Genomic DNA, 23663 nt, shown 5'->3' on the forward strand with positions numbered 1-23663 from the left:
AGCAGTTCTGAACCCTGATCATGAGATTCAACATCTGTGGTTACAATAAACTGTGACTGTCATGGCTGTAACAAAACTGGTTTATTCCTTTAGAAACCTCTGGTGAAGTGTAATGAAGCTCAGTAGTGAAACAGTTTAAGGCAGGAGATACTAGAGTTGCATCAGAGCTGAATGTAATAGATATAATTAATAAGAGATTCTGCCAAATGAATTAATATCCCATATGTTCAAAAGATAATCTTCATGCCTGCCAAATCAGAAAAGGCAGTGCCTGTTGCTAATAATCATGTAAATATTAAGTACAGAATACTTTTTAGCTGTTCTGCAGTATTTTTAATTACTGTTTTGATTTCTCTACAGTATTTCAGCGTGATCATTGGAGACGGGTAGGCACTTTCACTTTTATAAGGGCCCAGTCTCTAGTTTCTTCATTTATTTTTTTTTTCCTAGAGCATTGTGTGCTGTAGCAGTGTTGCAATGCCATGCTTTGTGGATGCTGCAGAGAAGTGTTAGCACAAAAGTGTCATTTTCTGAAGATATTTTGTTTGCATTTCATGGAAGCATTTCTACTGGCATTGGATTTTGGAAAATCTTGTCTTTAACTAGTCTATTTTAAGCAGTGTCTCTCTACCCTGTGCAGTAGTTGAAGTGTGGGCTGGAGTGTGGTTGCTGAGGCTCCTCTTGCCAGCACCTAGTAGATGACAGATTCTGTGCCATTAAAGTACTTCAAAAGAAGAGAATAATTTAAAAAAATCAAGCATAGTACTGGCCCACTGTGGCAAATTTTCCTTTGTCCTGTGAGAGCTTTTTTATTCTTACAGCGATGTTGGCAGCAAAATCTTTAGTATCAGAACATGGAACCACAGTGTTTCTTATTCATCCTACTCATCACTCTAAAACCTCTAAGAAGATAAACAGATTTCATTCAGTAATGAAATACTTTTTGTCTGCTCTAGCATACAGATTGCAATTGAGACAATTCTGACCATATTTAAGGCAATGCATTTCCAAGTTATGGCACTTGGGTTCTTCCTTTTTCCTCCCATGTAGACACACTCTGTGGTCAGAATCAACATTGGGAAATGCTGATGTGCAGCAAACTTGGAAGACTACATGGCACTCTGGAATATTATTCCTCCTCCTGTCTCTGTAGTTGATACTCCTTCCATTCACGTTGTTGCTGGCAGATGAGCAGTGTTCACATGTGAACATTTTGAACCCCAGTCTCCTTCAGTTGATGTGCAAATAAGCATGTGTCCATGATGTGGTAGCATATGTTTGTTCTCCATTTGAGCTGCACAAGGGTTTGCCATATGAAGGCTTTCATCCTAGCAGAGCTGTTTTTTTTTTTAATCCCAAAAAAACAGATCTGCAGAGCTACAGTAATCTGTTCAGGTCTGGTTTAGCCAGGTTAACTGTCCATTTTCCATAAAGTTGCTTGAACTGGTGTTTTTGAGCAACAGTGCAGGTCAGCATGAGGTACCACAGCAGATCTGCAGCTGGTGGCGTCTGGAAATACAGACTTGAGAGACGCAGTGACCAAGGGCTGTGGCTGCAGGGCTTTGGCTGTTCATGCAGGGGCCAGTGAAGAGGTAGCCACAGTCCTCCCTGGTGCCAGTGCAGAAGGGGCAGTTTGCTATGTCCATGCATCACGTGCTGCACGTTGCAGCCTGGTGTGTTAGAACTCATCAGTTTCAATCTGTGTTCACAAGCGGGCAGGGAATTGAGACAGCTCAGTGGCAGATGTGCTGCCTGCTCTGCTGCTGGGCTGGGGGACACCGTGCTCTTCCAGCACCCCGTCCCTGGCTGTCAAAGCTGAGGAGCTAGGAAGAGAAACAGTTCATATCCCTGCTTTTCTGTCTCCAAAATGGACATTTCCTGGAGCAGGTCCCCTACTCTGAGCTGCTTGTGTCTCACTCTATGACCTGCTTCGCAGCAGAGCACAGCTCTGCCAATGGAAAGCTCTTACCTTCAACTCCCTGAGCACCTGGGGCCTTCCCAGCCTGCTGCATCATTAGTCAGCCTGTCCAGGGAATTTAGTATCTGTAAGTGCTGCAGTAAGGATGAGTGGCTTTTGTGGGGTCATATCCTGTGACCAAGAGAAGACACTGTCAGGAGAAAGAGGTATTAGAGGTGTGGAGCCACTGCTGCATGGCGTGGAGGTGTGCTGGGCATCACACAGCCCTGCCAGGCTTTTTCCTGGAGAAAAACGAAGAATCTAGGAAGAAGATCAGGGGTGTGTATGTAGCACCATTCATACTGAATGGTTCAACAATTTTAGAAGGAAAAACAAATTATCAGGGAATTTTTTCTCTATTTCCCTCTATTTAATGGATCATGTTCTTCTGGACCACCTTTGAATGTTTTTGTGTTCGAGGAAGGTATTAAAAGTGACCTTTCTTGATTTGACTGGCACCGTGTGGCTACTCATCTGGTAAACCACTTCCTTGGAACAGAAGACTTGGTTTTCCTAACTTGATAGTACTTGAGGCAAAGCCTCCTGTTGAGTAACCCAACTGAATAAACAGCTTTTTCCAGCCAGTTTGTCAAATCCTGCTATTGTCAGCATTAAGGACCCAGGACACACGTCCTGCTTGAGTCTCTCAGAGCCTCCAGTGGCTGAGCTGTATGCAGTCTCACTCCTCTGTCATGGATCGTCATGGATGTTTTTAATGGATGTTCAGTTTTGTCTTCTGACTGGGGAGGGAGCATCCCATCAGGTTGAGGATCAGTTGGAGGTTAGCATGGGCCAGTTTAACCACCCTTATAAAATATACTAGCCAGGAAAGATCTGGTGGCAGAAGCTGCAGGTGTGTGGCTGTACAAGCAGAGCCCCGTGGGACAGAACCATTGTTAGAGCTTGTCTGATGATGCACAAATATTGCCCAAATAACATCAGCAATGCAGCCAGGAGGCAAACTGTGCAGGTCCCTACATAACCTCACACACCACGGCGGTGCTGAGCCTGCTCCCTCTGGGTGAGCCCAGTTAGCCGCACCAGGCCCTTTTCTTGGGGGCAATTATCCACCAAGCAGCTTGAGCTGAGGCTTGGCATCCAAGACCAGCAGAGAAGGGAGGTTGCATTGAGCAGTCAGTGTGTGCATAACTTGCTGGGCTGCCTCGGCAGTGAGCCCATTCATGGCTGCTCCTTGCTTCATCTTCTTGTGATATATGCTTCACATTCCAGATGAAGATTTAAACACAGCATAACTCTGGTTTCTAGGGGTGCTAATGGGAAGTCAGGCCTTTAGGAGTCAGTGTTGAGATGTAATCACAGAAAGGTCACAAAAACTCTGCCTACAGAATGAGCACATTTAGTGAGTGGAGGAGGCTTTTTAATGTAAATGGAAAACTTCATGTGTGTTAAGGGATGGAATCTTGTCCTCTGGCTTGGACAGGGTGATCCTGTTCTGTTCCCCTTCCTGCTACAGATTTGAAACCTTTGGCCATTTATTTAACTTCTTTCTTCGTCTGTAATAAGATCATATAATGTCTCATGCAACATCTCTAATTTCCATGAGATTTCCAGATCATGAGATGATCATAAAATCAGGCATAATCAAATAATAAAAAGGTAGGTTCCTTCTCCATACTTCTCTAATACTTCAAAATTATCCTGGAGTTCAGCGTAATTTTCTACAGCCATACTTTTATATTTTAGTCCTCAGTGTTCCATGTCAACTGCTCATACCACTGCTAGTACTACAAATTGTTCCCAAATAAGTATGGCTTGTTGGTTGTACTGGCTGGTGACCCAAGCCATGCAGCTGCAGAAGCCTCTCTTATGTTGTCACTTAGTGTTCTCAGATCTGGTTTTAAGGTTATTTCACCTCTTTAGCCATGAAGGGAGTTTGTTTCTGTTGGGTTTTGGTTTTTAATCAGTGTTGAAATAAGATTTGGTCCAGTCACTTTACCAAAAGAATATCCAGCTCATTTTGGTAGAGGGCTGAGAACATGCTCCCCAGGAGCATCCATACAGATATTGCCAATCTTCAGTCCAAATTCTCTTGCAAATGCATCTCTCTTTTCTGTTGGATTTATTGCTGTGGCTTCACAGATGCATTATCTTTTTCCATCCAAAAATTGTCTAGGTGGAAGAAGCAGATTTTGACCTGAAGTCTGGGATTTCTGGATGCCTGGCAGCCCTGTCAGCTTCCTATCCTCCCAAATCCCAGACAGATGGTCCCTGCACAGGCACAGTCTGTTGGGAGTGTGCTCAGCGAGTCGAAAGTGTTGGGGAAGTTTGATTGTAGCTATCAGTGTGCAACATGCCCAGTAGGACCAGTGCATCACACTCATTTCATAGTGGGTGAACTGGACATAAATCTGGGGGACTTCAACACAGTGCTGCTCTTCTGCAAGATTGTCCCTTGCCAGACTTTGGTTCTTTGTGAGAAATGGGGCTCTGTCATCTTCTATGTGCTACATCCAGCACAGGCTGCTGCCCTTTGATACAAAGATTTCTCTCTCTCCTCCAGGTGTTATCAGCATAATATATTTTTTTAATTAAAAGTGTGTGTCACCCTGCCTAACAGAAAGCTGGGGCTTGAGTGTGAAAACTGGAAATACAAAGCTCTGATGGGATGGAGTCTCTTGTCCATTATCTTTGCTAGGCTTTTAGGCTTAAAATGGATCTTCAGTACAAATGCTGAAAAGGTAACGACAAATACAGGTTATTGTGCAGGTCCTCGTTCAGTGACAATGATTTTACTTCTGTGCTATTGACTGATGCCCATCACAAGAGTGGAGCAGACCAGCTGTCCAAAGTCTCTGCAGAAGCTTAGGACAAGAGCAGGGAAGCCACCAGTTTGCTCGTGACGCTTCAAAGAGAATTTAGGAAGGTGAAAATGTCGTAACCCGAACAGGAATAATGGAATCAAGACCCCAAGGCTGACAACCCGCTACTCGCCAGGAAACATCCCACAATCTTTACTGACCAGCCTTTTGAAAAAAAGGACATTTTGAGCAGCACCATGCCAGTCTAATGCTACTTGCAGTCATTCCTTCCATATTTTCAGTGAAGTGTATGGATTTTCTCCTGAATTCATGCATTTCCCATGTGAGTGTTGATTGTTCTCAGGTCTGCTCTCCTGAGAACTACTCCCAGAGCTATTGAAGCTCCTACTACTGCAGCTCAAGTCCAAGTGATGTAACACTGCTTTCACCATTTTTGTAACGTAGTTTCTGCGTGTGAATGCTCTGCTGGGAGTTACTTGAATAAGCTTTCTCTTTGGTCCCTAGCTGTATGTCTCTTCAGAGAGCCGCTTCACCACCTTGGCAGAGTTGGTCCATCACCATTCCACCGTGGCAGATGGGCTCATCACCACTTTGCACTACCCGGCGCCCAAGCGCAACAAGCCCACGATTTACGGCGTGTCTCCCAACTATGACAAGTGGGAGATAGAGAGAACTGACATCACCATGAAACACAAGCTTGGTGGAGGGCAGTATGGAGAGGTGTATGAAGGAGTCTGGAAGAAGTACAACCTCACGGTGGCTGTGAAGACTCTAAAGGTAGGTCCCCCTGAGCATTCCCATTCATCTCCATTGCCCTCAGCCCTGGTTGGACAGTTTGGGTCAGTGATGACCCTTCCTTTGTGTGCTGTAGGCTTGGAGTGGAGTAATTGTTAGGAAGAATTTCTTCATCAAAAGGGTTATCAGGCTGCCCAGGGCAGTGGTGGAGTCACCATTCCTGGAGGGATTTAAGGGTCTATGACATAGTACTGAGGGGTATGTTTAGCTTAGAACTTGTCAGTGCTGGGTTGATGGTTGGGCTCGGTGATCTTGAAGATCTTTTCTAACCAAGGTGATTCTGTGTAATTTTAAAAAGCCTGGTCTTATGGTTTTATGTGATACCTAAAACACTTGTATCTCAACAAAGGAGCACATTAACACCACATTTTTTACTTTAGAGCAGATTAAACCTTAGAAAAGTGAATAGTGCCGTGTTGTCTCACACTCAAGGTGTGGCAAAGGTGAGCTGTTCATGGATGAGTGCACTGGCACAGGCTGGTGTGGCCTCTTTCCCAAAAGACAAAGCTCCCTGTGTACCTGGAAGTCTTAAGCAATTGCTCACAGCTGCATTTTAGCAAAAGATATAAGGGGAGGAAAGTGTATCCAAGTTAAAATATATTAAAATTTGTAAGTGGCTTTAATGAGGAGCTGTATAATCAGTTCAGTTCCTGGCTCTGCTCCCTGATTTCTGTATCTTGGTTTCCTTGTCTCTTGAAATGCAAATAATGCTCTGTGAGTTCATAAGGTCATTGCTTAATTCATTTATGTTTACAAAAGTGTCTTGAGATCCTCTGGCACCATCCACACACATTGCATTTGATTGCTTAATAAGAGTTTATGCTAACTTGACACCACGTTCTCTCTCCTCGAATGGGGATGTGGTTTGGTCTTGCAGAAATAAACAGAACAGGGTTTTTGTTTGTTTATTTTTGTTTTCTGCAATGGAAATTTTGAAGTGGAGAGAACTGTGTAGATGATTTAGCATCAGGGGAAAAACGTTTCCTTGATTTTGGGGGAAATGTTTCTTCCTTACTCTCCTGAGCAGCAGCTACCTCAGTATTTCTGGGTTTCTGTGGTTGCTGAAAGTATGTTCATTTTGGCCTTTTTTGTGCTCTGGAGATTCCTTATGCTGCTCCCCAGTGGAGTAGAGTCCATTTGCACAGGGAGCTGGTGACACCTAGTGTTGTCCCTGCTCGGATCCGGCTCTGGGGACCTCAGGGCATTGCAATGCACCTGAAGGAACCCATGCCTGTTTATCATGAGCAGGAGAAACCAGTTCTTTCCCGAAACATGGTTTTCTGTAACATCTCTATGATCTCTCCTGCTTCTGGTTGCAGTGTGAGGATACTCAGCATCTACAAGTTTCCCAGTTTGCTCCAAACAGTAGTTGTTACTTTCATTCTCTTCTCTGTAAAAGGCATCAACAAAGGCAAATTGTGTGTTATCCCATAAAATCTGTTGGTGCATAAGGGGAAGTTTTAATACAAAACATGGCTGTTTCAAATATATCAAATAAATATTTGATGACATATGACTAGAAGTGATTCATAATGTAGTATGAAGCAGCATGTTCCTCTGGGAAATATAAGAATAACCAAAAAGAGAGCTGAGAAACACTTTAACCTGCAGTTATGCACACTAAACCCATCCTTAAAAGCAAGTTTATAATCCACCTTCCCTAAATCCATCAGTCTACTGCCTGACAGATGGGATTATAGCTCTCTTCAAAGTTTTGGAAAACATTTTAAAATCACATTTATATAGCAGTTCTACTGGGGAAAACAAGCCCTCTGCAGCTTCTGCTCAAACGTTCAAATGACTCACTTTATTTTCCTCTGAGAGAATATTTTTTAAAACTTTATATGACTCTTCTTGTCCCTTCCCTGTCTACTCCAGATACCTCTGTAAGAAAGATAAAGGGGAGGGAAAAGTAAAAGGGAGAGGGAGAGAAAAAAATATGAATAGTTCTGAGTTCTTTTTGAACAGCTTCTCAACACCCGTTTGTTGTTCAGTTTTGTATTGAGTGTCTAAACATAGATCATATCTGGCACAAAACACTGGACCACAAGAGAAGGCAGTGAGAGCAGCACACACTGTTCTTTGGTTGGATTTAACTGGGAACTGCTAGACAATGTCCTGCTGCTTGGATGTTTCCTTTAAAATGTATCCTTGGGAGCTCAGTGAGTTGCACAGGACACACGAGGTTTTGTAGGGGTCTGTTATCATAAGAAAATGTGCTCTGAATTTGTGTTCTTCCACCTGATGTTGATGGAGAGGGCAGGAGGTGGGCAGTGCCTGCAGGGCTGGGAGGGAGCACAGCATTGGCCAAAGCTTGTTCTCCGTGAGGGCCATTTAATGGCTGAACTATTGCAAGCTGGTCATCTCAGCACACTTCTCACTGCACCCTGAGTCTGCATCCACTAGGAATGCCTCTTCTTTTTTTTTTTTTTGTCATTTTCCTTGTTTTTATTTTTTTCCTCAGCAGAGAAGCCTGTTTTAAAGAAGGCAGCGTGCAACCCTGGTGTCCCTTTATGCCATCCTTGGGCCTGTGCTCTGCTAGGAAAATATGCTATAGCCAGAAATGTTTTATTTCCTCCATGGTTTTGTGCAGTGTATAGTGGAAGCTGATTAAGCTTGGCCCTTTGCATGAGATCAGGTTTTCAGAGAGGTCATTGTGACAGTAGTTCTCTGTAAGTGTCCTTCTTATTAATTTGATCACTGAGAGGGAAGAGACTTAAAGCAGTGGAACAGCTCTGCAGAGGAGCAACCTTCCATGCATAGGCTAAATGTATATTTAGGGTAATTTTGCAACCTGGATTATTAACCCAGTTTCCTTTGCCAAGGAAAACAGTTTAAGGTTCTGCTCACAAGGACCTTTGGGCTATTAGTTTTGACAGAATGTGTTCAGCAAATCACAGCTGCCAATCAAGCTAATTGGCAACAAATAGTAAATGATTGAATGAAATTGTTGGAGAAAGGTTCTCATTCTGAGCTGCAAAGTAGGGAGCTGGCTGGATCTTACAGTGGCAGCCCACTGTTATCATTCTCACCAGCAGCAGTAAATCCTTTCCAATCCTTCCTTAAAACACTTCATCCATGTAGCCTGTCAACATTAATCCACCAATGAAAAAGAATATGGATATAGAAAGAAACATTGCTTTGGAATAGATCTGTATTTTTGCACCACTTTGAAATGACCTTCTGGCCCTTTGGGGCATATTTGCTTCAGAAAATATGTCTTTTGAGCAAGATTGTGTCTTCCTTGGCTTTGTGTTGTGCCAAGCAACTTTAGGGCCTTCAACAAATAGGTAGTGACACGTCTGCCCAGAGCAGTTACGTCATGGGTCAGGCTCTAAATGCCAGAATTAAAATCTGTGAAACACTTCAATTATGGAGGAGCTGCCATCAGTCCTGCTTCCCTGTCTGAAAGAGGGAGCATTTCTTGCTCCTGCCAAGTGAAACTTGGGGCCCAAATTTTAGCAGCTTTTCGAGCATTTGGTTCTGGTGTATCCTTCCTTTTATGTTTGTTCTTATTTCTTTTCTGTACTTTTTTATTTCATGTCATCTATTTTTTTTTTTTTTGGGTCTTAGGAACAAGCACATTTTTCCTTTTCAACTCCTGAGTAGTCCTGTGAGAGGCCCTTCACAAAAGAGAGATGGATTTTCTTGCCCCAAAAAGCTCCCTTAGAATAAGAATGATTAAAATATATATTTTTTTAAATCCTGCAAAAAAAACCCCAACAAACCAAACGTTCCTAGCTCCCTGGCATTGTGATGTGGCTACAGGGGAAAATTACCTTGAAAGAACTGTGGCTTATGTTGTCAGTTTGCAGTTCTTTTTGTGCCCTCATACAAAGATCTGTTCCTCCTTTGTGCACGCTGTCCTTGCCAAAGCTTTGCCATTGTTCTGCAGGAGGACACCATGGAGGTGGAAGAATTCTTGAAAGAAGCTGCAGTAATGAAGGAGATCAAGCACCCAAACTTGGTGCAATTATTAGGTAAGTGATAAATACCAAGCAGAGGGATTTGGACTAAACCCTTGTGCAGTGATATGGATGTTAAGGAGCAGATAAGCTGCTTACCATACCAAGGCTTTAAATACAGGCACTTATTGTCTGGCAAAATTCACAATTTGTACCACTAATACATGATTTTTAATGATCTCGTCTCCTTAATGTTTCAGTTGCCAGAGCCTGAAGCAGGAAATTAAACCCCTTTATTAACCAATTCCAAGCAGAATTAATTCTGTCTGTGAGCCCTGTATTTCTACCTTCCGGAGGTATAAATTGCACAGGACAAAACCTGAAGATTCACTGATGTTCTCAAACATTGATTGTAAAGTTTGTTGGTCCCTAGGGGTGTGCACACGGGAACCCCCTTTCTACATCATTACGGAATTCATGACCTATGGGAACCTGTTGGATTATCTGCGCGAGTGTAACCGGCAGGAGGTGAACGCTGTGGTGCTGCTGTACATGGCAACTCAGATCTCCTCAGCCATGGAGTACCTGGAGAAGAAAAACTTCATCCACAGGTAGGAAGGACACTGGGGACCCCTGAATCTCAAGCACAAAACACCCCTTGATTTATTTTCCTGCCTTTCAGATTATCACAGCATTGACTTCGGATGCAGTTGGGATCCTATATTTAACACACTAGTGCATTGTATTTTGACACAGCACATTAACCTGTCTACAGGATGGTCTCCTAATTGCTTTTCTCTCAACGTTTCCCTCTTACCTTTGAAGTAAATGCAGCTGAAAGACATCAGTACTTTTACATTTTGGACAAGGACCTTAAATGTAAATGCTTCCCAAAGTAACAGGCTCTTAATGGACCAGATAAACTACTGCTCTTCCTTGATTCTAACAGCCACTACAAACTGCTGCAGTTGAGCTTGGTGGGTGTGTGCTGGTGCTCACAGCAAAGCCACCCTCTTGGTGCCTTCTTATCCCATGTTCTCTCCTGTTTCTTTCACTCTTTTTCCTGTACTCTGTAGGGATTGGTCCCGCTATTGTCCAGGTTGCATATTAACTTTAATAAGCGTCTCTGCAGTCTTAAAAGAACTCAGAGGCTCTGACCTTTAAGTGTGCTGCAATTATGGCTGGAGCTTTGCATTCTTCATCTGTAGAAATGGCCTCCTAGCAATATAATGACACATCCTACGTGAAGGTTTGAGAGTTGCTGAGCTTTATACAATATGTTCTCTATGCCATAGTGTGACCTTTCCTGCCCAATTAACTGGAATATGAAATTAGCACATGTTTTTTTGTAGAGACAATATGAAGATAGTGTGTAAAGTTCCAGGTGCTCCTCTAAGTCATACGTTGCCTTTGCTGCCTGAAAGGCCTGTTTAAATGCTTCTATCAGTCAATAAAGTGAACAGTGACGCTGCAAATTAAAATTTCCAGCCTTTGATTTGCTCTGTTGAAAGTGTTTCAGCCCTTCAGCCTGTAGGATGTGAACTTTAAACACTGCTTTGTGTGAATCCCATTTCTCTGTTCTCCCATTCACTTAATTTCCTCTTATTTCTGATGACCCATTTATCTAAAATAAATAGTAGCATTTTTCCTTATCAGCCACCCCCATGCCCACCTACCCAATTATTTTAAGAGTGTTGTCACAGTTCCTATCCATGGATTCAGATGCTGGGCTGTGACCTCATTTAATGAATCAGGAAGGAGGAGGAATTTGGTTATGAAGAGAAGCTTTTATTTAGACAGACATTGTAGTAATCAGCATTGATAAGAAGGTATATTCAAAAACACTGTGAAAATTTAATGGACATCTAGTCAGATGTACTTTTAAGATTTATTCTGATTGAGGAGATGCAGCAAAAGAAAAAACAGTGTCTGCCTCATATCCAAAGATCTCACTCAAGCTTTCTGATAGAATCAATTTTTAGTTCAACGTGACATAATCTGGAAAAGTGTTTATAAGAAGCCTAACATTAGGAGAAACATACTTCTGTGCTTTTTTTTTTTAATACTCATGAAGCATTTCTGAGGGTGCTAACAGCATGTACGAGCCTGTGAAGTGGCAAATGCAACGTGCACATCTCTCAGGGTGGAGGCAGCTGAAAAATGTGGAGAAAAAGCTTCATTTGGTTGTTGTCTTTTAAAAAATAAAACCAATAGCAGAGGCTATAAGAGGTTTGAAAAGCCCAAAACATAGTATGAAAAAGTTGTGTTGTAAAATGTGGGGAGGAAGAAGAGCAGAGCTGGGAGTTAAACCTGGGAAAAGGAGTTCAGGAGATCAGCTGGTGCTGGCTGGAGTGACCAAAGTGCTGGAGAGGTGGGCAAGAAGTGAGGCATTGCCACTGGTGTTACTCAGTGCTCATCCTCAGCTATTGATAACTTGAGCACTGACATTTCTTTACATTATTTTTATCCTGAGGGTGGCAGCTTTTATTGAAAGTGAGGGGGCTTCTTGAAGCTTTCACTTCACATTAAAAAAAAAAAAAAAAAAGAAGTTGGAATGACAGTCTTACAAAGCTGGAATGGAAAATCACTTTCCCTCTTACATGTATGCACATAACTACATAATATCTGTGTAATAGTCTGATCAAAATAATCACAGGCAGGCCCAGGTTTCTTTGGGAACAGCAGGTTTCCTTGGTATTGCTAAAAGAGGGAGATGGTAAAGACTTCTCATTGCCTATTTTTGTTCTTGTTTTTAGGGATCTTGCTGCCAGAAACTGCCTTGTAGGGGAGAACCACTTGGTGAAGGTGGCAGACTTTGGCCTGAGCAGGCTAATGACAGGTGACACGTACACTGCCCATGCTGGGGCAAAATTCCCCATCAAGTGGACTGCACCAGAGAGCCTGGCCTACAACAAGTTCTCCATTAAATCTGACGTCTGGGGTAAGAATTTGCATGTACAAATGAATGCAGATTATAGTCTTCCTTCCCAGGGCTGTGAAATGAGGACATTATGAAATATTTCGGGAGCGTGTTCCCTGGTTTGAGCCATATTGTTCTGGGGGTTTGCAGGGTTCAGAAACTAATCTCTGCTAAGTCAGTCTTTGAGTGGAGCACTGAGGGTGCCAACCTGACTTCATTTGAGTTGTTGGCAAGTGTGAAAATAAAGGCTACTGTAGTGTTTATGGAAATGTATAAAATGGGGCATGGAGGTAGTATCAGTACTACTGACTTGATAAGAGCTCTGACACAACTATGAAGTGATATATTGCTATATACCCAGAACTTTCTAACTACTTTGAGGAGGAGAGTGAGAATTTGGTTCATTTTATGTTAAAAAAAATAATTGTGTGTGTATCTGTCTAGTGATAGCTCCAAGCTTGTCTTTCTGCATTTTAAAAGAATAATCTTTGGAATGAGATGAGGAGAAACAGAGGGAAAATTTGATGACAAATGGTTATTGAAGAGCCCTGAGGTGTTGGTGATAAGGGTGTAGACTTAGCTAAATGAAACTACATTCTATCAAATCTGACCACAGAAAATCTAATTGTACTTCTTATCAGCCTTTCTTTGGCTTTTATATCTCTGCTGTAGCTGTTGGTCTCAAAAGTGCCCAGTGACATGAGATAGAAGTTTGTGGGATGTGGACCCAAAGGCACTTGGAAAATGTTATCCCAAGTATCTTCTATATATGCATTTAAAAAAAAAAAAAGGTAGTAGTGAAGCAGTGATGAAGTTTTCTGGAGTTTTGGAGAAACCATGGATGGCTGATGCAAAATGTTTTATAAATGGAGGAGGAAAACCAAAAACATCCTCCCAGGGAGTGGACCAAAGTGTTTCTTCTGCTACGGACTTGTCTGTGGTGGTGTTGGCTGCTGCTGAGTGGCTGCTGCTGTATTGCTGTGGTGGCTGCAGGATCCCTGTTGGATTTACATAGTAGAGTACTGGGGGAGGAAAGATCCAGAAGGAATATTGAGTGTCTTTAATTAGATTGCACATAACCTTGCATATAGTGAGAGCTGGGGCAGTGGATTTTGGATCTGATTGGAGAAAGCTGACCACCCCTCCAGGCTGTGGTTGCTGCTGGGCACACCAGAGTTCAGCTGCTTTCACCTCACTGCCTCAAGACAGCAATCAAAGAAAATTGTGCACAGAAATGTCTAATGTAAATTGCCCTTGGTGGTGTTACCATGTAATGTGATGTGATTTCCTTACTAATGCGGAATTGTAATCGCTTTCTCTTCAGGTTAAGAACAGAATAGGGTGACTGAACTAATTACATGCAGGTTGCTGAACTGGTGTTGAGTGCATTCTGCATGCCTGACTCCTGGGTTAGCTGCCTGACCCTGGTCCTGACCTGCATCCCCACCAACTTCAGGGGCTTGAATGCCTCGCCTGTTTCAAGCCACTTTTTGTACCCTCCCTTTTCCTGTTCAGCTTTCCCTGTGACCTGGATGTCTCACCCTTACCCTGTCTTGTTGGCAACAACTGCTAAAACTTTCCTCTCACAGCTGCCTCCCAGGTTTCCCCTCTGGATCATGCAGCAGCTGAACAAGGGCACCCCAAACCCACTGAGCTATTAAAATGTGCAAGTCCTCTAGGGAGAGGCTGCAGATAAGAGGAACTGTCAAATTCGGGGAGAGACTGCAGTGCAGCACTGAAACAGTTTCAGCTAATCCACTGTGAAGTCTCTTAATTGTGCCTTTAATAGGACTTGAAGGATCTCAAGGCTTTCAGGTTGGAGACAACTGATACATTGGAAATTAGTCTAATTCTACCCTGTCATATCGCAGGAGACTTGTCTGTGCTGACGAAGGGGATTGTTATGCTTCTTTAACATTTAAGCTGCTGCTGAGCATGGGATCTGAGCCACCCACAGCTGGTTTAAGGGTGCAGCACTGTTCACTGACTACTCCCACTGAACATCCTCTTGAATTTAAGATGAAAACAAAGCTTATTGATTTTTTTTTTCCCCCTTTTTCTTCTTTTTTTCTTCTCCACTGCAGCCTTTGGTGTTCTGCTGTGGGAAATTGCGACCTATGGCATGTCCCCTTACCCTGGGATTGACCTGTCTCAAGTCTATGAGCTGTTGGAGAAAGACTATCGTATGGAGCGCCCTGAAGGCTGTCCTGAGAAAGTTTATGAGCTCATGAGAGCATGTAAGTGTTCCTCAGTCCTGTAAATGCTGCTTTTTAGCTCTGCAGAGGTGTAATAAAAGTGTCAGGCTCTGGCCACATGCAGCAAACCTCCTGCCAGGTCCAGTGGAGGTGTGATGCAGGAGATGTAAAAATGTTTCGTTAAAACTGCTTTCTGCAGAGGATGGACACACTGTGAAACCAGCCCTTCTTCTCTACTGGGAGCACATGGGCTTGGGGGAGAGATTTGTTGTTCATCTCAATGTTTTCTTTGTCTCCTTTTTCCTGTCAATTTAAAGAAAGGTTGTGCTCTAAGGATGAAGCAGAAGCTTCATTAGGCTTCTTACAGGACTGACTGTTACTCTTCCACTGTGGCCTTTTGGTAGGTGACTTTGTGTGATTCATTTTTTTCCAGCAGTGCTCAGCACCTGCTGTTACATACTGATATGGAAACCTGATTTATAGGGTGCTGTGTGTCTGCAACCACTTTGGCTCAGTGATCATTGCAGACACCCAGCACCCTTCCTGTCAGGTTTCCATGTCAGTATTTTATCTCACTCATTTTAGGAAAAGGCAACTGCAATAGGTAGCTGCTCCCAGTGCAGTGTACTGAGTGACTGCTGCTGGTGGGCAGTTCTCAGTGGTGGTGTGGTTTCTTTCAGGCTGGCAGTGGAGCCCTTCTGATAGACCTTCCTTTGCTGAGATCCATCAGGCCTTTGAAACGATGTTTCAGGAATCCAGCATATCCGATGGTAGGTCTGAGTCCCTCTTGGACCACCAATTCCAGGGGTGGGGAAAAGGGCCAACCAACTGTATCCTTAACTCTGCGTGTTGCTCATAAGCTGCTTTGCAGTGGACCTCAGTCTTAAGTTATGCTGCCTGGTATAAACAGTATAGAAATCAGAGGTGTATTTACATCTGGCCTTTGTTCTGGGCAAACATCTGATTTTAAAGGGCCAAATGACTGAACAACCTCAAGGAACGTCCAGTTTATGTTGTTTGTTTTTCTTTTGTGCTATTAACTCTGAAGTGTGCAATAGGTGTGTTGTGTTTTTTTTTTTAATCTTTAGTTGATTGTAGTGATTATTTTTCTTCTGTGTGTTGCAGAGGTGGAGAAGGAATTGGGAAAGAAGGGCATGAGGAGTGTAGTGAGCAATTTCCTCCAGGCCCCAGAATTACCAACCAAAACAAGAACATCAAGGAGAGCTGCTGAAAGCAAGGATGCCAACGAGAGCTTGGAGACTGCACATGCTCGAGGTCAGGGAGAATGTGGTAAGTTTTAATTAAAGTTATTATTCCTTCAGGAAATACAGGGGAAAACAAAATGTGTGTTCAGTTCCAGATCTTCACCTAGGCAAAGCTTTTTCTGATAAGAGGTGCCATCTTTTTGTACCAGTACAGTGTTTCTGGGTGAGAGGCTGCTGGATTTGCTTTCCTGGGTTCAGAATGCCTTTTATTATTTTTTTGCAGAGGTAGGCTGTTAATCTTGGGGCCAGATACAGCAGCTGAGAGTGTGAATCCTTAACTGGCTGAGGGATTTGCTCTCTACCTGCTGTTGCTTAGAGAAGCCCTAGGAGTTCTTTGAACTTGATGGCTGCTGCCTGCAGCTCCCTGTAGACCAGAGCCTGAGCACAGAGCTCTCTGATCATATCCTCTCCCCATTCCCTGGGAGGAGCTATCAGTGGGATCTCCCTCTGCATCTGAGTGCTGGGTAATCTGCTGTGTTCAAGCCACTTTACACTACCACACTGCATAATTTAAAGCAGGACGATTGCTCGGGTTTAGCAAGCCCCATAAGGGAGGCTTCTCCACTTCCATCTTGCCAGGCTTGTGCTTGCAGAACTAAAGAGTATTACTCCTGGCAGGTACCAAATGTAATTTCAGCAAGGGACAAAGAGGTATTTACAGAATTGTCTATGAAATTAAACTCTCTTTCAGTCAGTTTCTTCAACAACTTGCCTTCCATTCTGAGGTAATAAAAGCAAGTGTATACAGTGGAGTTGTACCTAGTTCATTTGAAAAATGAAGTAAAACAAAATACTGTGTTTTCTTCCAGCTCCTGCTGAACGTGCCTTCTGTGAGTGTTCATGTGACTAAACTCCCTTGTATAATGTCAAATTCACCTAGCAGGACCTGGTTCAGTAGCAGATGTACGTACATCTGAACAAAGAGGGGGGGAAAAAGAAGGGATGTAAATTCTTCAAAAAAGAAAGTATCAGAGAGTTAGAATGGGAGATTATTTACCATATATAGGAAATAAAATTGCCTCCTACTACAAGCTTTGAAGTAAAATAACTTCATTTAAATACTTAAGGGCTTTCAGACACTCAAGTGCAGCAGGAATAATATGATCTTAACATTATGCTGGAAATTATTTCACTCTTTATTGTGAAAGAAAATATTTCATATTAAAGTTTTATTGCAGTTTCCCTTCAATTGTCAGTGTTTCCATGGCAAGTCCAGCAGTTGGAAGCTGTTCCTCAGTGCAGGCTGCTTGTATTCTCTGCATCTCCTCAGCTCTGCTATGTCTAGACACAGCAAGGCTGTGGCCTCACAAAATGCTGTGAGAGCTCTTCTGGTTGTCCAGGTCCCCATAAGTTGTTGTGTGGGGACATTTTAATTGTACATGGTCCTTTGGAAACGTGCTGTCTTCCCAAGGTGTGCAACACTTTTTCTTCACATTCTCCTTAACCAAAATCCCTTCCTCACCCAAAATGCTACCCATAGCGTGATGATCACTGATGTGTGACTAAGAAGCATCCTTCTTTTCCCCTATAACCCTGCTTCATCTCCCTTCTTTCTGCCTAGTCGAGCTGTGAATGTATCTGCTGCCCTGAGGGCATTGCTCTTTTGAATTAGGATGGCATCCAAGTGCCTGGCCTGGGAATGAGACCCCTTGTCAGTCAAATACAGAGACCTTCAGAACTCTGTATAAATTTATTATAAACCACTATTAATTTTTAAATACCTCTTGTAAGTGGAGAAAGGGTCACCCCATCATTTCCTTCTGGAGCAAAGCTGCTGAAGGAGGCTGTTCCTAGCACTTCCCTCCATTTTTGTACAAAGCTGGCCATCTCCAGGGTGATAGGACCTGAAGTGTTCAGCTGTGGAAGGGCATCTTGATTTCTGCTTGTGAAAAAAGTTATTTCCGTTCCCCACAAAGGGTGACCTCAGGAAAGAGTTTAGGAGTATCAGAATCTAAATGAGCAAGGAGTCTGGGGCTGGAGATGAGTTCCAGGGATGTCTTTCTAATTCAGAGGGTTGGCTGTTCAAAAGATGACAGCAGCACAGGGACTAAAGCAAAGGCCTCTTAATAAATAGTTAATTTCTTCACAGTGTCAAGTGTAAACAAGTCTCCAGATGTGAGAGGGGAATCTGAACATCAGCAGTTTGTGTGTTGTTGTTTAAATGAGAAGCTTACAAGGGAAGTAGTTTGTCAGCAGAGTCCTGTAGAGACCACCTCAGAAATGGATGTATGCAGGATTAGGGACCACGTTCAATCCAGGCCTGAGTGTGGCTGTACTTCTGGTGTGAAATTGTCTCTCTGTACAGAACCTGCACCTTTTGGAGGTGCTGCAGTGGTCTGATCCTGGAAGAAAACAATTATTCTGGCTGTTGAACCAATGCTCAGTAGTCTCTCTTCTTTCCCTTGCAGACCCTCTGGATCATGAACCTGCTATTTCTCCCTTGCTCCCACGAAAGGAGAGGGTGGCCCTGGAGAGCAGTTTGAATGAAGATGAGAAGCTGCTTCCGAAAGACAAAAAACACAACCTCTTCAGTGCCCTGATCAAGAAGAAGAAGAAGACAGCCCCTACCCCTCCGAAACGGAGCAGTTCCTTCAGGGAGATGGACGGCCACGCGGACCGCAGGGCGGGCGGGGAGGAGGAGTGCAGGGATGCTGGGAATGGAGCCTTCATCGCACCCCCCCCGGACACAGCTGACCCCTCCAAGTTTCAGAGCCCAAGCAATGGTGCTGGTGTCACCAACGGGGTCATTGCTGGGAACTCTGGGTTTTTATCTCCCCACTTACGGAAGAAATCCAGCACGATGAGCAGCAGTCGAGGGGTGGCTGGTGAGGAGGAGAGTAGTTCCAACTCCAGCAAGCGTTTCTTAAGGTCCTGCTCAGCTTCCTGTGTGCCCCACGGAGCAAAGGACACAGAGTGGAAATCTGTGACTCTGCCTCGGGATCTGCAGTCCACAGGACGCCAGTTTGATTCCTCTACTCTTGGGGGACACAAAAGTGAAAAGCCAGCACTGCCTCGGAAGCGGGCAAATGAGGCCAAGGCTGACATTGCTGTCAGGGGAACAGTGACCCCTCCTCCACGGCTGCTTAAGAAAAATGAAGAGACCACTGATGATGTGTTCAAAGATGCAGAGTCAAGCCCTGGCTCCAGCCCTCCCACTCTGACACCAAAACTTGGCCGTAGGCAACCTGCTGCCCTTCCTTCCAACGTGCTCCACAAAGATGATGGAGTCAAATCCAGTGCCTTAGGTACCACTGTGACGATGGACCAAGGTTCTGCTGCCAAACCCAACCCTGCTGGGTTTGTGAGTGCCAGCAAGGCAGCTTCTGAGGAGCCACGACTGAGGAGGCTCAAGCAGACCTCAGAGGCAGCAGGGAAGGACAAAGGGAAGTTATCAAAGCTGAAACCAGCCCCTCCGCTTCCGCTGTCTTCCTCCTCCGTTGGCAAGCCTGGGAAAGTGTCTCACAGTCCCAGCCATGAAGCAGCAGCAGATGTGGTGTCTGGGCCAAAATCCAAACAGTTGACTCAGGTTGGAGATGCTGCAAGCAGTGATGCTGTCAAGCCAAACCAGTCAGGGGAAGGTGTGAAAAAGCTGGGGATCCCCTCTGTACCAAAGCCACAGTCCTCTACAAAGCTGCTGCTGAGCACAGCAACCCCAGCTGCCTCCTCCTCATCTGTACCCTCTGCCCCAGGCGGGGATCAGCCATCATCTACAGCCTTCATCCCTCTCATTTCCACCAGGGTCTCTCTGCGGAAGACCAGGCAGCCCCCGGAGAGGATTGCCAGTGGCACCATCACTAAAGGGGTGGTGCTGGAAAGCACCGAGGCCCTGAGGGTTGCCATCAGCAAGAACTCTGAACAAATGGCAAGCCACAGTGCTGTCCTGGAGGCTGGCAAGAACCTCTACACCTTCTGTGTGAGCTACGTGGACTCCATTCAGCAGATGAGGAACAAATTTGCCTTTCGGGAGGCCATCAATAAGCTGGAGAATAACCTAAGGGAGCTTCAGATCTGCCCAGCAACAGCTGGCAGTGGTCCTGCAGCCACCCAGGACTTTAGCAAACTTCTCAGTTCAGTGAAAGAAATCAGTGACATTGTTCAGAGGTAGCAGAAGCCAGGTTAGAAAAAAACAAACAAACAAAACCCACCACCACCAAAAAAAAAAATCACAATGGGCCAAAGCCAACTGTGGAGGGGGTAACGTGTGTGGACTGACAAGGGAGCAGGGGCCTTGAGGTGAGGGCCATGCAAAAGACACAGACTGGGAATGGATGCCCCAGCTCCCATGGGCAGGGCTGTGTTCAAGAGGCACTTCCCAACCTCCTAACTCAGATTCCCTGTGTTCCATATACTCGCAGTCGTCCTTATCTGTGGATTTCTTGCCTTGTGGACTACAAGTCTAAATGCTGATGTCACACCATGCCTTTTTATTAATATTTTATTGTTCTGGACAGACCATTAAGTCTGAAGCCAGGCTGATGGACACTGAGATGCCATCCTCCTCAGGAGGACTTTCTACTGCGTTTTTGTCCCCTCTCTCTGCCCCCTTGTACACAAGGATGAGTGTTTGAATAGCAATATGCCCACTGCCTTCCTTGGGAGAGCTGCAGCATGTGTCCCTGGCCTGAGCCTGACATTTACCTGACATTAATGCAACAGATTTGGCACTTGGGAGGGAAGGAGGGGGGAAATTGTTAATGCAAGTTGTCTTTTTTTTAATGACAGAACACTACAAGTGATGTTACCCAAATTCTTCCTATTATTCCACCTTGCTGCTCTTCATTTCTGTGTTCTCAGCAATTTCTTAATCTTGTTGAGCCCAAATGAATTGCTTGGGTTCCAAATATTACAGACAGCACCCACTCACATGGTGGCCCAGGAGCCTGTTTGCAGATCTCCCTTGGCAGCAGCAAAGGACTGGAGAAGGTCTGAAGAAGGACTCCTGTGATATCCAACACTCATGGGGCTGGTGTTTGGGGGGGAGGGCTGCAGAGCAGGTTGGGGAGCAGTGGCTGGTGCTGAGCAAGGCATCACTCCCTGAAAGACAGGAGGGTGGTAGCAGTGGGGGGAAGCAGCTTGGGATGAGTCCAGAGATACCACTGTGCCTCCAGCAGGTGTTCCAGCTGAGCTTGCCCATCGCATATGGGTGAGAATGGCTGTTTCTGAGCTGAATTTCCAGACTTTTTTGTTCTGTGGGCAGAGATGGGGCCTGTACTCCAGAGACCTGTGTGCTGGGGGGCTGCAGTCCCTCCCTTCCCATTCCAGGGCTGACTGACTCCTCGTGAGGAGCTTGGATGCCAGTACTTTGGGGTTAAAACTATCACTACCTTCATGTGTGGTTTCATCCAGCATCAAACAAGGATCTGTGAAGACTGCAGACACTTCTCTTGGGTGCAGCTCCCAAGGAAAGTGCCACCAAACCCTGACAGCAGGAGTCCTGGGCTTCCTTTCCAAGGTCCTGTGACCTTCCCAACTAATGCAGCACAACTGGGAACTAACTGTGACTTGTGACAATAGTGAAAGAGCAAGGTTTAGGGCTATTAACAGTGCAATTTAACTCCTCTTAACAGTTCCAAACAAGAGAAAAAAGCATTTTCCATGTCCTGTCCCCCTGTAATTCTTGTGGCCCCTCTTGTGTATCTTAAACACTAATTGCCTTCAATTGTATTTTATTCTGTTCTCTTTGGAATTGTTTTTGTGTATGATTTTCTAGTAGTTCACTCGTGTGTGTTCACACCACTTCTCTCCCTCACCAACAGCTGTGACTTTTAACACATGACAAATGTTCAGAAGGAAATACACACATCTGCTTGAGACTGCCTTGAAAAATGTAAGGAAAAAAAACAAAACAAAACAAACAACCCTTGGACTGTCTCTTTCCTGGAGGTACTGTTTTTACTTTGATAACATATTGTGCCACTATATTATACATTTGTATCTTGTTATTACACACTTTTGTAGACTTGTCTTTTTTACAGTGTGTAAATAGCTCTGTCCTTCATCTCTTTGATACTTAAGGGGGTTGTTTCCCCTTTAATTTGGTCGAGTACAGATTGTTTCTGTACCTGACTTTCAATTCTTCCTCCTCTCTTTCTCTGTTTTTCAGTTTTTTGATCTATTTTTTATTCCAGTCTCTCTTGTGTAGTATATTTAAAAATAAATCAATGTTGAGGAAAACTCAGTGTCTGTCTGTTAGCAAGGCTTTTCAAGCCCAGTTACCTCCCCTTAGTCTGTGTATCCAAGAAGAGGAGTTCCCTGTTTAGGTGGTTCCCCAGGATCCTTTGGCACCTTTCCACATCCATCCTTTTGGTTTGGCTCTGAAAATTCAGGAGAGAAAAAAAGAATGAACAGAATAAAGACTGTGTCATTGCCTCTTGTGATGCAGAGACTTTTCTTCAGTGAGACTGAAATCAGAGATTTGGCTTGAAGTTTTCCTTCTTGTTAATTGTTTGCATTCTGTAATTCAGCTGCTGTTGGTTTTTCCTCCTTCTCTGCTAGGAAATGACCTGTGTGTTTCTCTCCTCGGGTGGTTCTGGCTGCTCCCTTCCTCGTTTTGAGTTGTGCCCTGGCTGAGGCACCTGGCTGTGATGCTCTGAGCACAGAGCCAAAGCAAAGAGCTTCCCACTCATCTCCCCCTTGACAGTGGCACCCACAGGGCCAGTGCTCACTTTGCAGGTTTTCTGCCTAAAAATCAGAAAGAATGTTGGGGTTTTTTTCCAAAAACCCTATCTTTATTTTCTGGTTTTGGGCTACCTTTGGCCTTGCCAGCAAACCTTGCGGGAGGAACGTATCCAGGGACTGAGCAGCCTCTAAAATAAGCCACGCCTTGATTAATGGAGATGCTAAAGAGCAAAAAAAGGATGAGAAGGAAACAAAAGCAGATGGAAATATGCCTGAGGTCTGCAGTTGCTCAGTGTTGTTTAAGGATTGTAACCCAGCTCCCCCAGTTTCTGATGGTGAAATCTCAGTCCTGGGCCGTGGGGACAAGGAAGAAGCTTTGTCTTGTGACAGTGATGGCATCAGCCTGCTTTTGAATGTGAGGAAGATGAGCAGGGGAGAGGGGAGGGTGCTATTGGCAGGTGTAAATGCAATTAATGTCTTGCACTTGGCAAGACTCAGGCTACTTTTCAGCCAAGTGGTGGTGTCTGGTGAATGTGCACGCAAAACTTCAAGAGGTTCCTGCTTGTTTTGTGATTATGACCCTTGGCAAGAATTAATGTCCAGACTGCTCTTCATGTACATCTCTAGCATAAAGACTTGCATATGGTGAACAGCTGTGGATTGGAGAAGCTAGACCTGCCCTTAAACATAATCACTCCTGGTTATCTCCATCTCTGCTTGCTTAGGGACCTGTCTGTGCTGTGGGAAGGCAGAGGCTGGTTGACCTGGCTGGGGAAAGCCCTGAGATGTGCAATGTGGGAAGTGAAAGAGAGATGATTAAAGGCTAAACTTAGCTGAGTACAGTAGGAGTTGATTTAACAGATCGATGCATTTAACAGTTTGATCGCTCCAATTTTCAAGGCTATTGAGCTTGAAAGTGAGAGTGTTCTGGGGGAAAAATAGCTGTGTTTGTGTTTTTGTTTTGGTTTTCATGTCTTTGAAATTACAATGTTCACTCTTTCAAGTTTTCCTTTAATGTCATCCTGCCTTTAGTTGAGAAGTTGCTTGTCACAGGTTGTAAAATGTGGTCAGTGGTTTATACTCACTCTGTTTCTCAAAGAAAAAAAGTTATTAAGGGTGGGCTGGAGTGACATCCTGTCTTGTGGAGATGTTGCTGGACCAGTGGCACTCTGGGGTGTGTGGCAGTGCTGCCAGTCCCCAGGGTGATCAGGGGCCAACTGGCAGCCTC

At 44.3% G+C, this 23663-nt stretch overlaps 1 protein-coding gene across 2 annotated transcripts in view; it reads left to right on the forward strand.

Moving 5' to 3' along the window:
• ABL1 (ABL proto-oncogene 1, non-receptor tyrosine kinase) overlaps window positions 1–21991 on the forward strand; it is an 80137-nt gene extending 58146 nt beyond the window's left edge. For both annotated transcript variants that reach the window (XM_051636674.1, XM_051636675.1), the window contains exons 4-11: window positions 5242–5514; window positions 9428–9512; window positions 9871–10048; window positions 12194–12378; window positions 14442–14594; window positions 15233–15322; window positions 15678–15842; window positions 18226–21991. In XM_051636674.1, the coding sequence (XP_051492634.1) occupies window positions 5242–5514; window positions 9428–9512; window positions 9871–10048; window positions 12194–12378; window positions 14442–14594; window positions 15233–15322; window positions 15678–15842; window positions 18226–19922 (2826 nt within the window). In that variant the 3' untranslated portion in view covers window positions 19923–21991. The remainder of the gene's footprint in view (window positions 1–5241; window positions 5515–9427; window positions 9513–9870; window positions 10049–12193; window positions 12379–14441; window positions 14595–15232; window positions 15323–15677; window positions 15843–18225) is intronic.
• The last annotated feature ends 1672 nt before the right edge of the window (window positions 21992–23663 follow it).

This window comes from Apus apus, chromosome 19, assembly GCF_020740795.1.
Source record: "Apus apus isolate bApuApu2 chromosome 19, bApuApu2.pri.cur, whole genome shotgun sequence".
Taxonomy (NCBI): Eukaryota; Metazoa; Chordata; class Aves; order Apodiformes; family Apodidae; genus Apus; species Apus apus.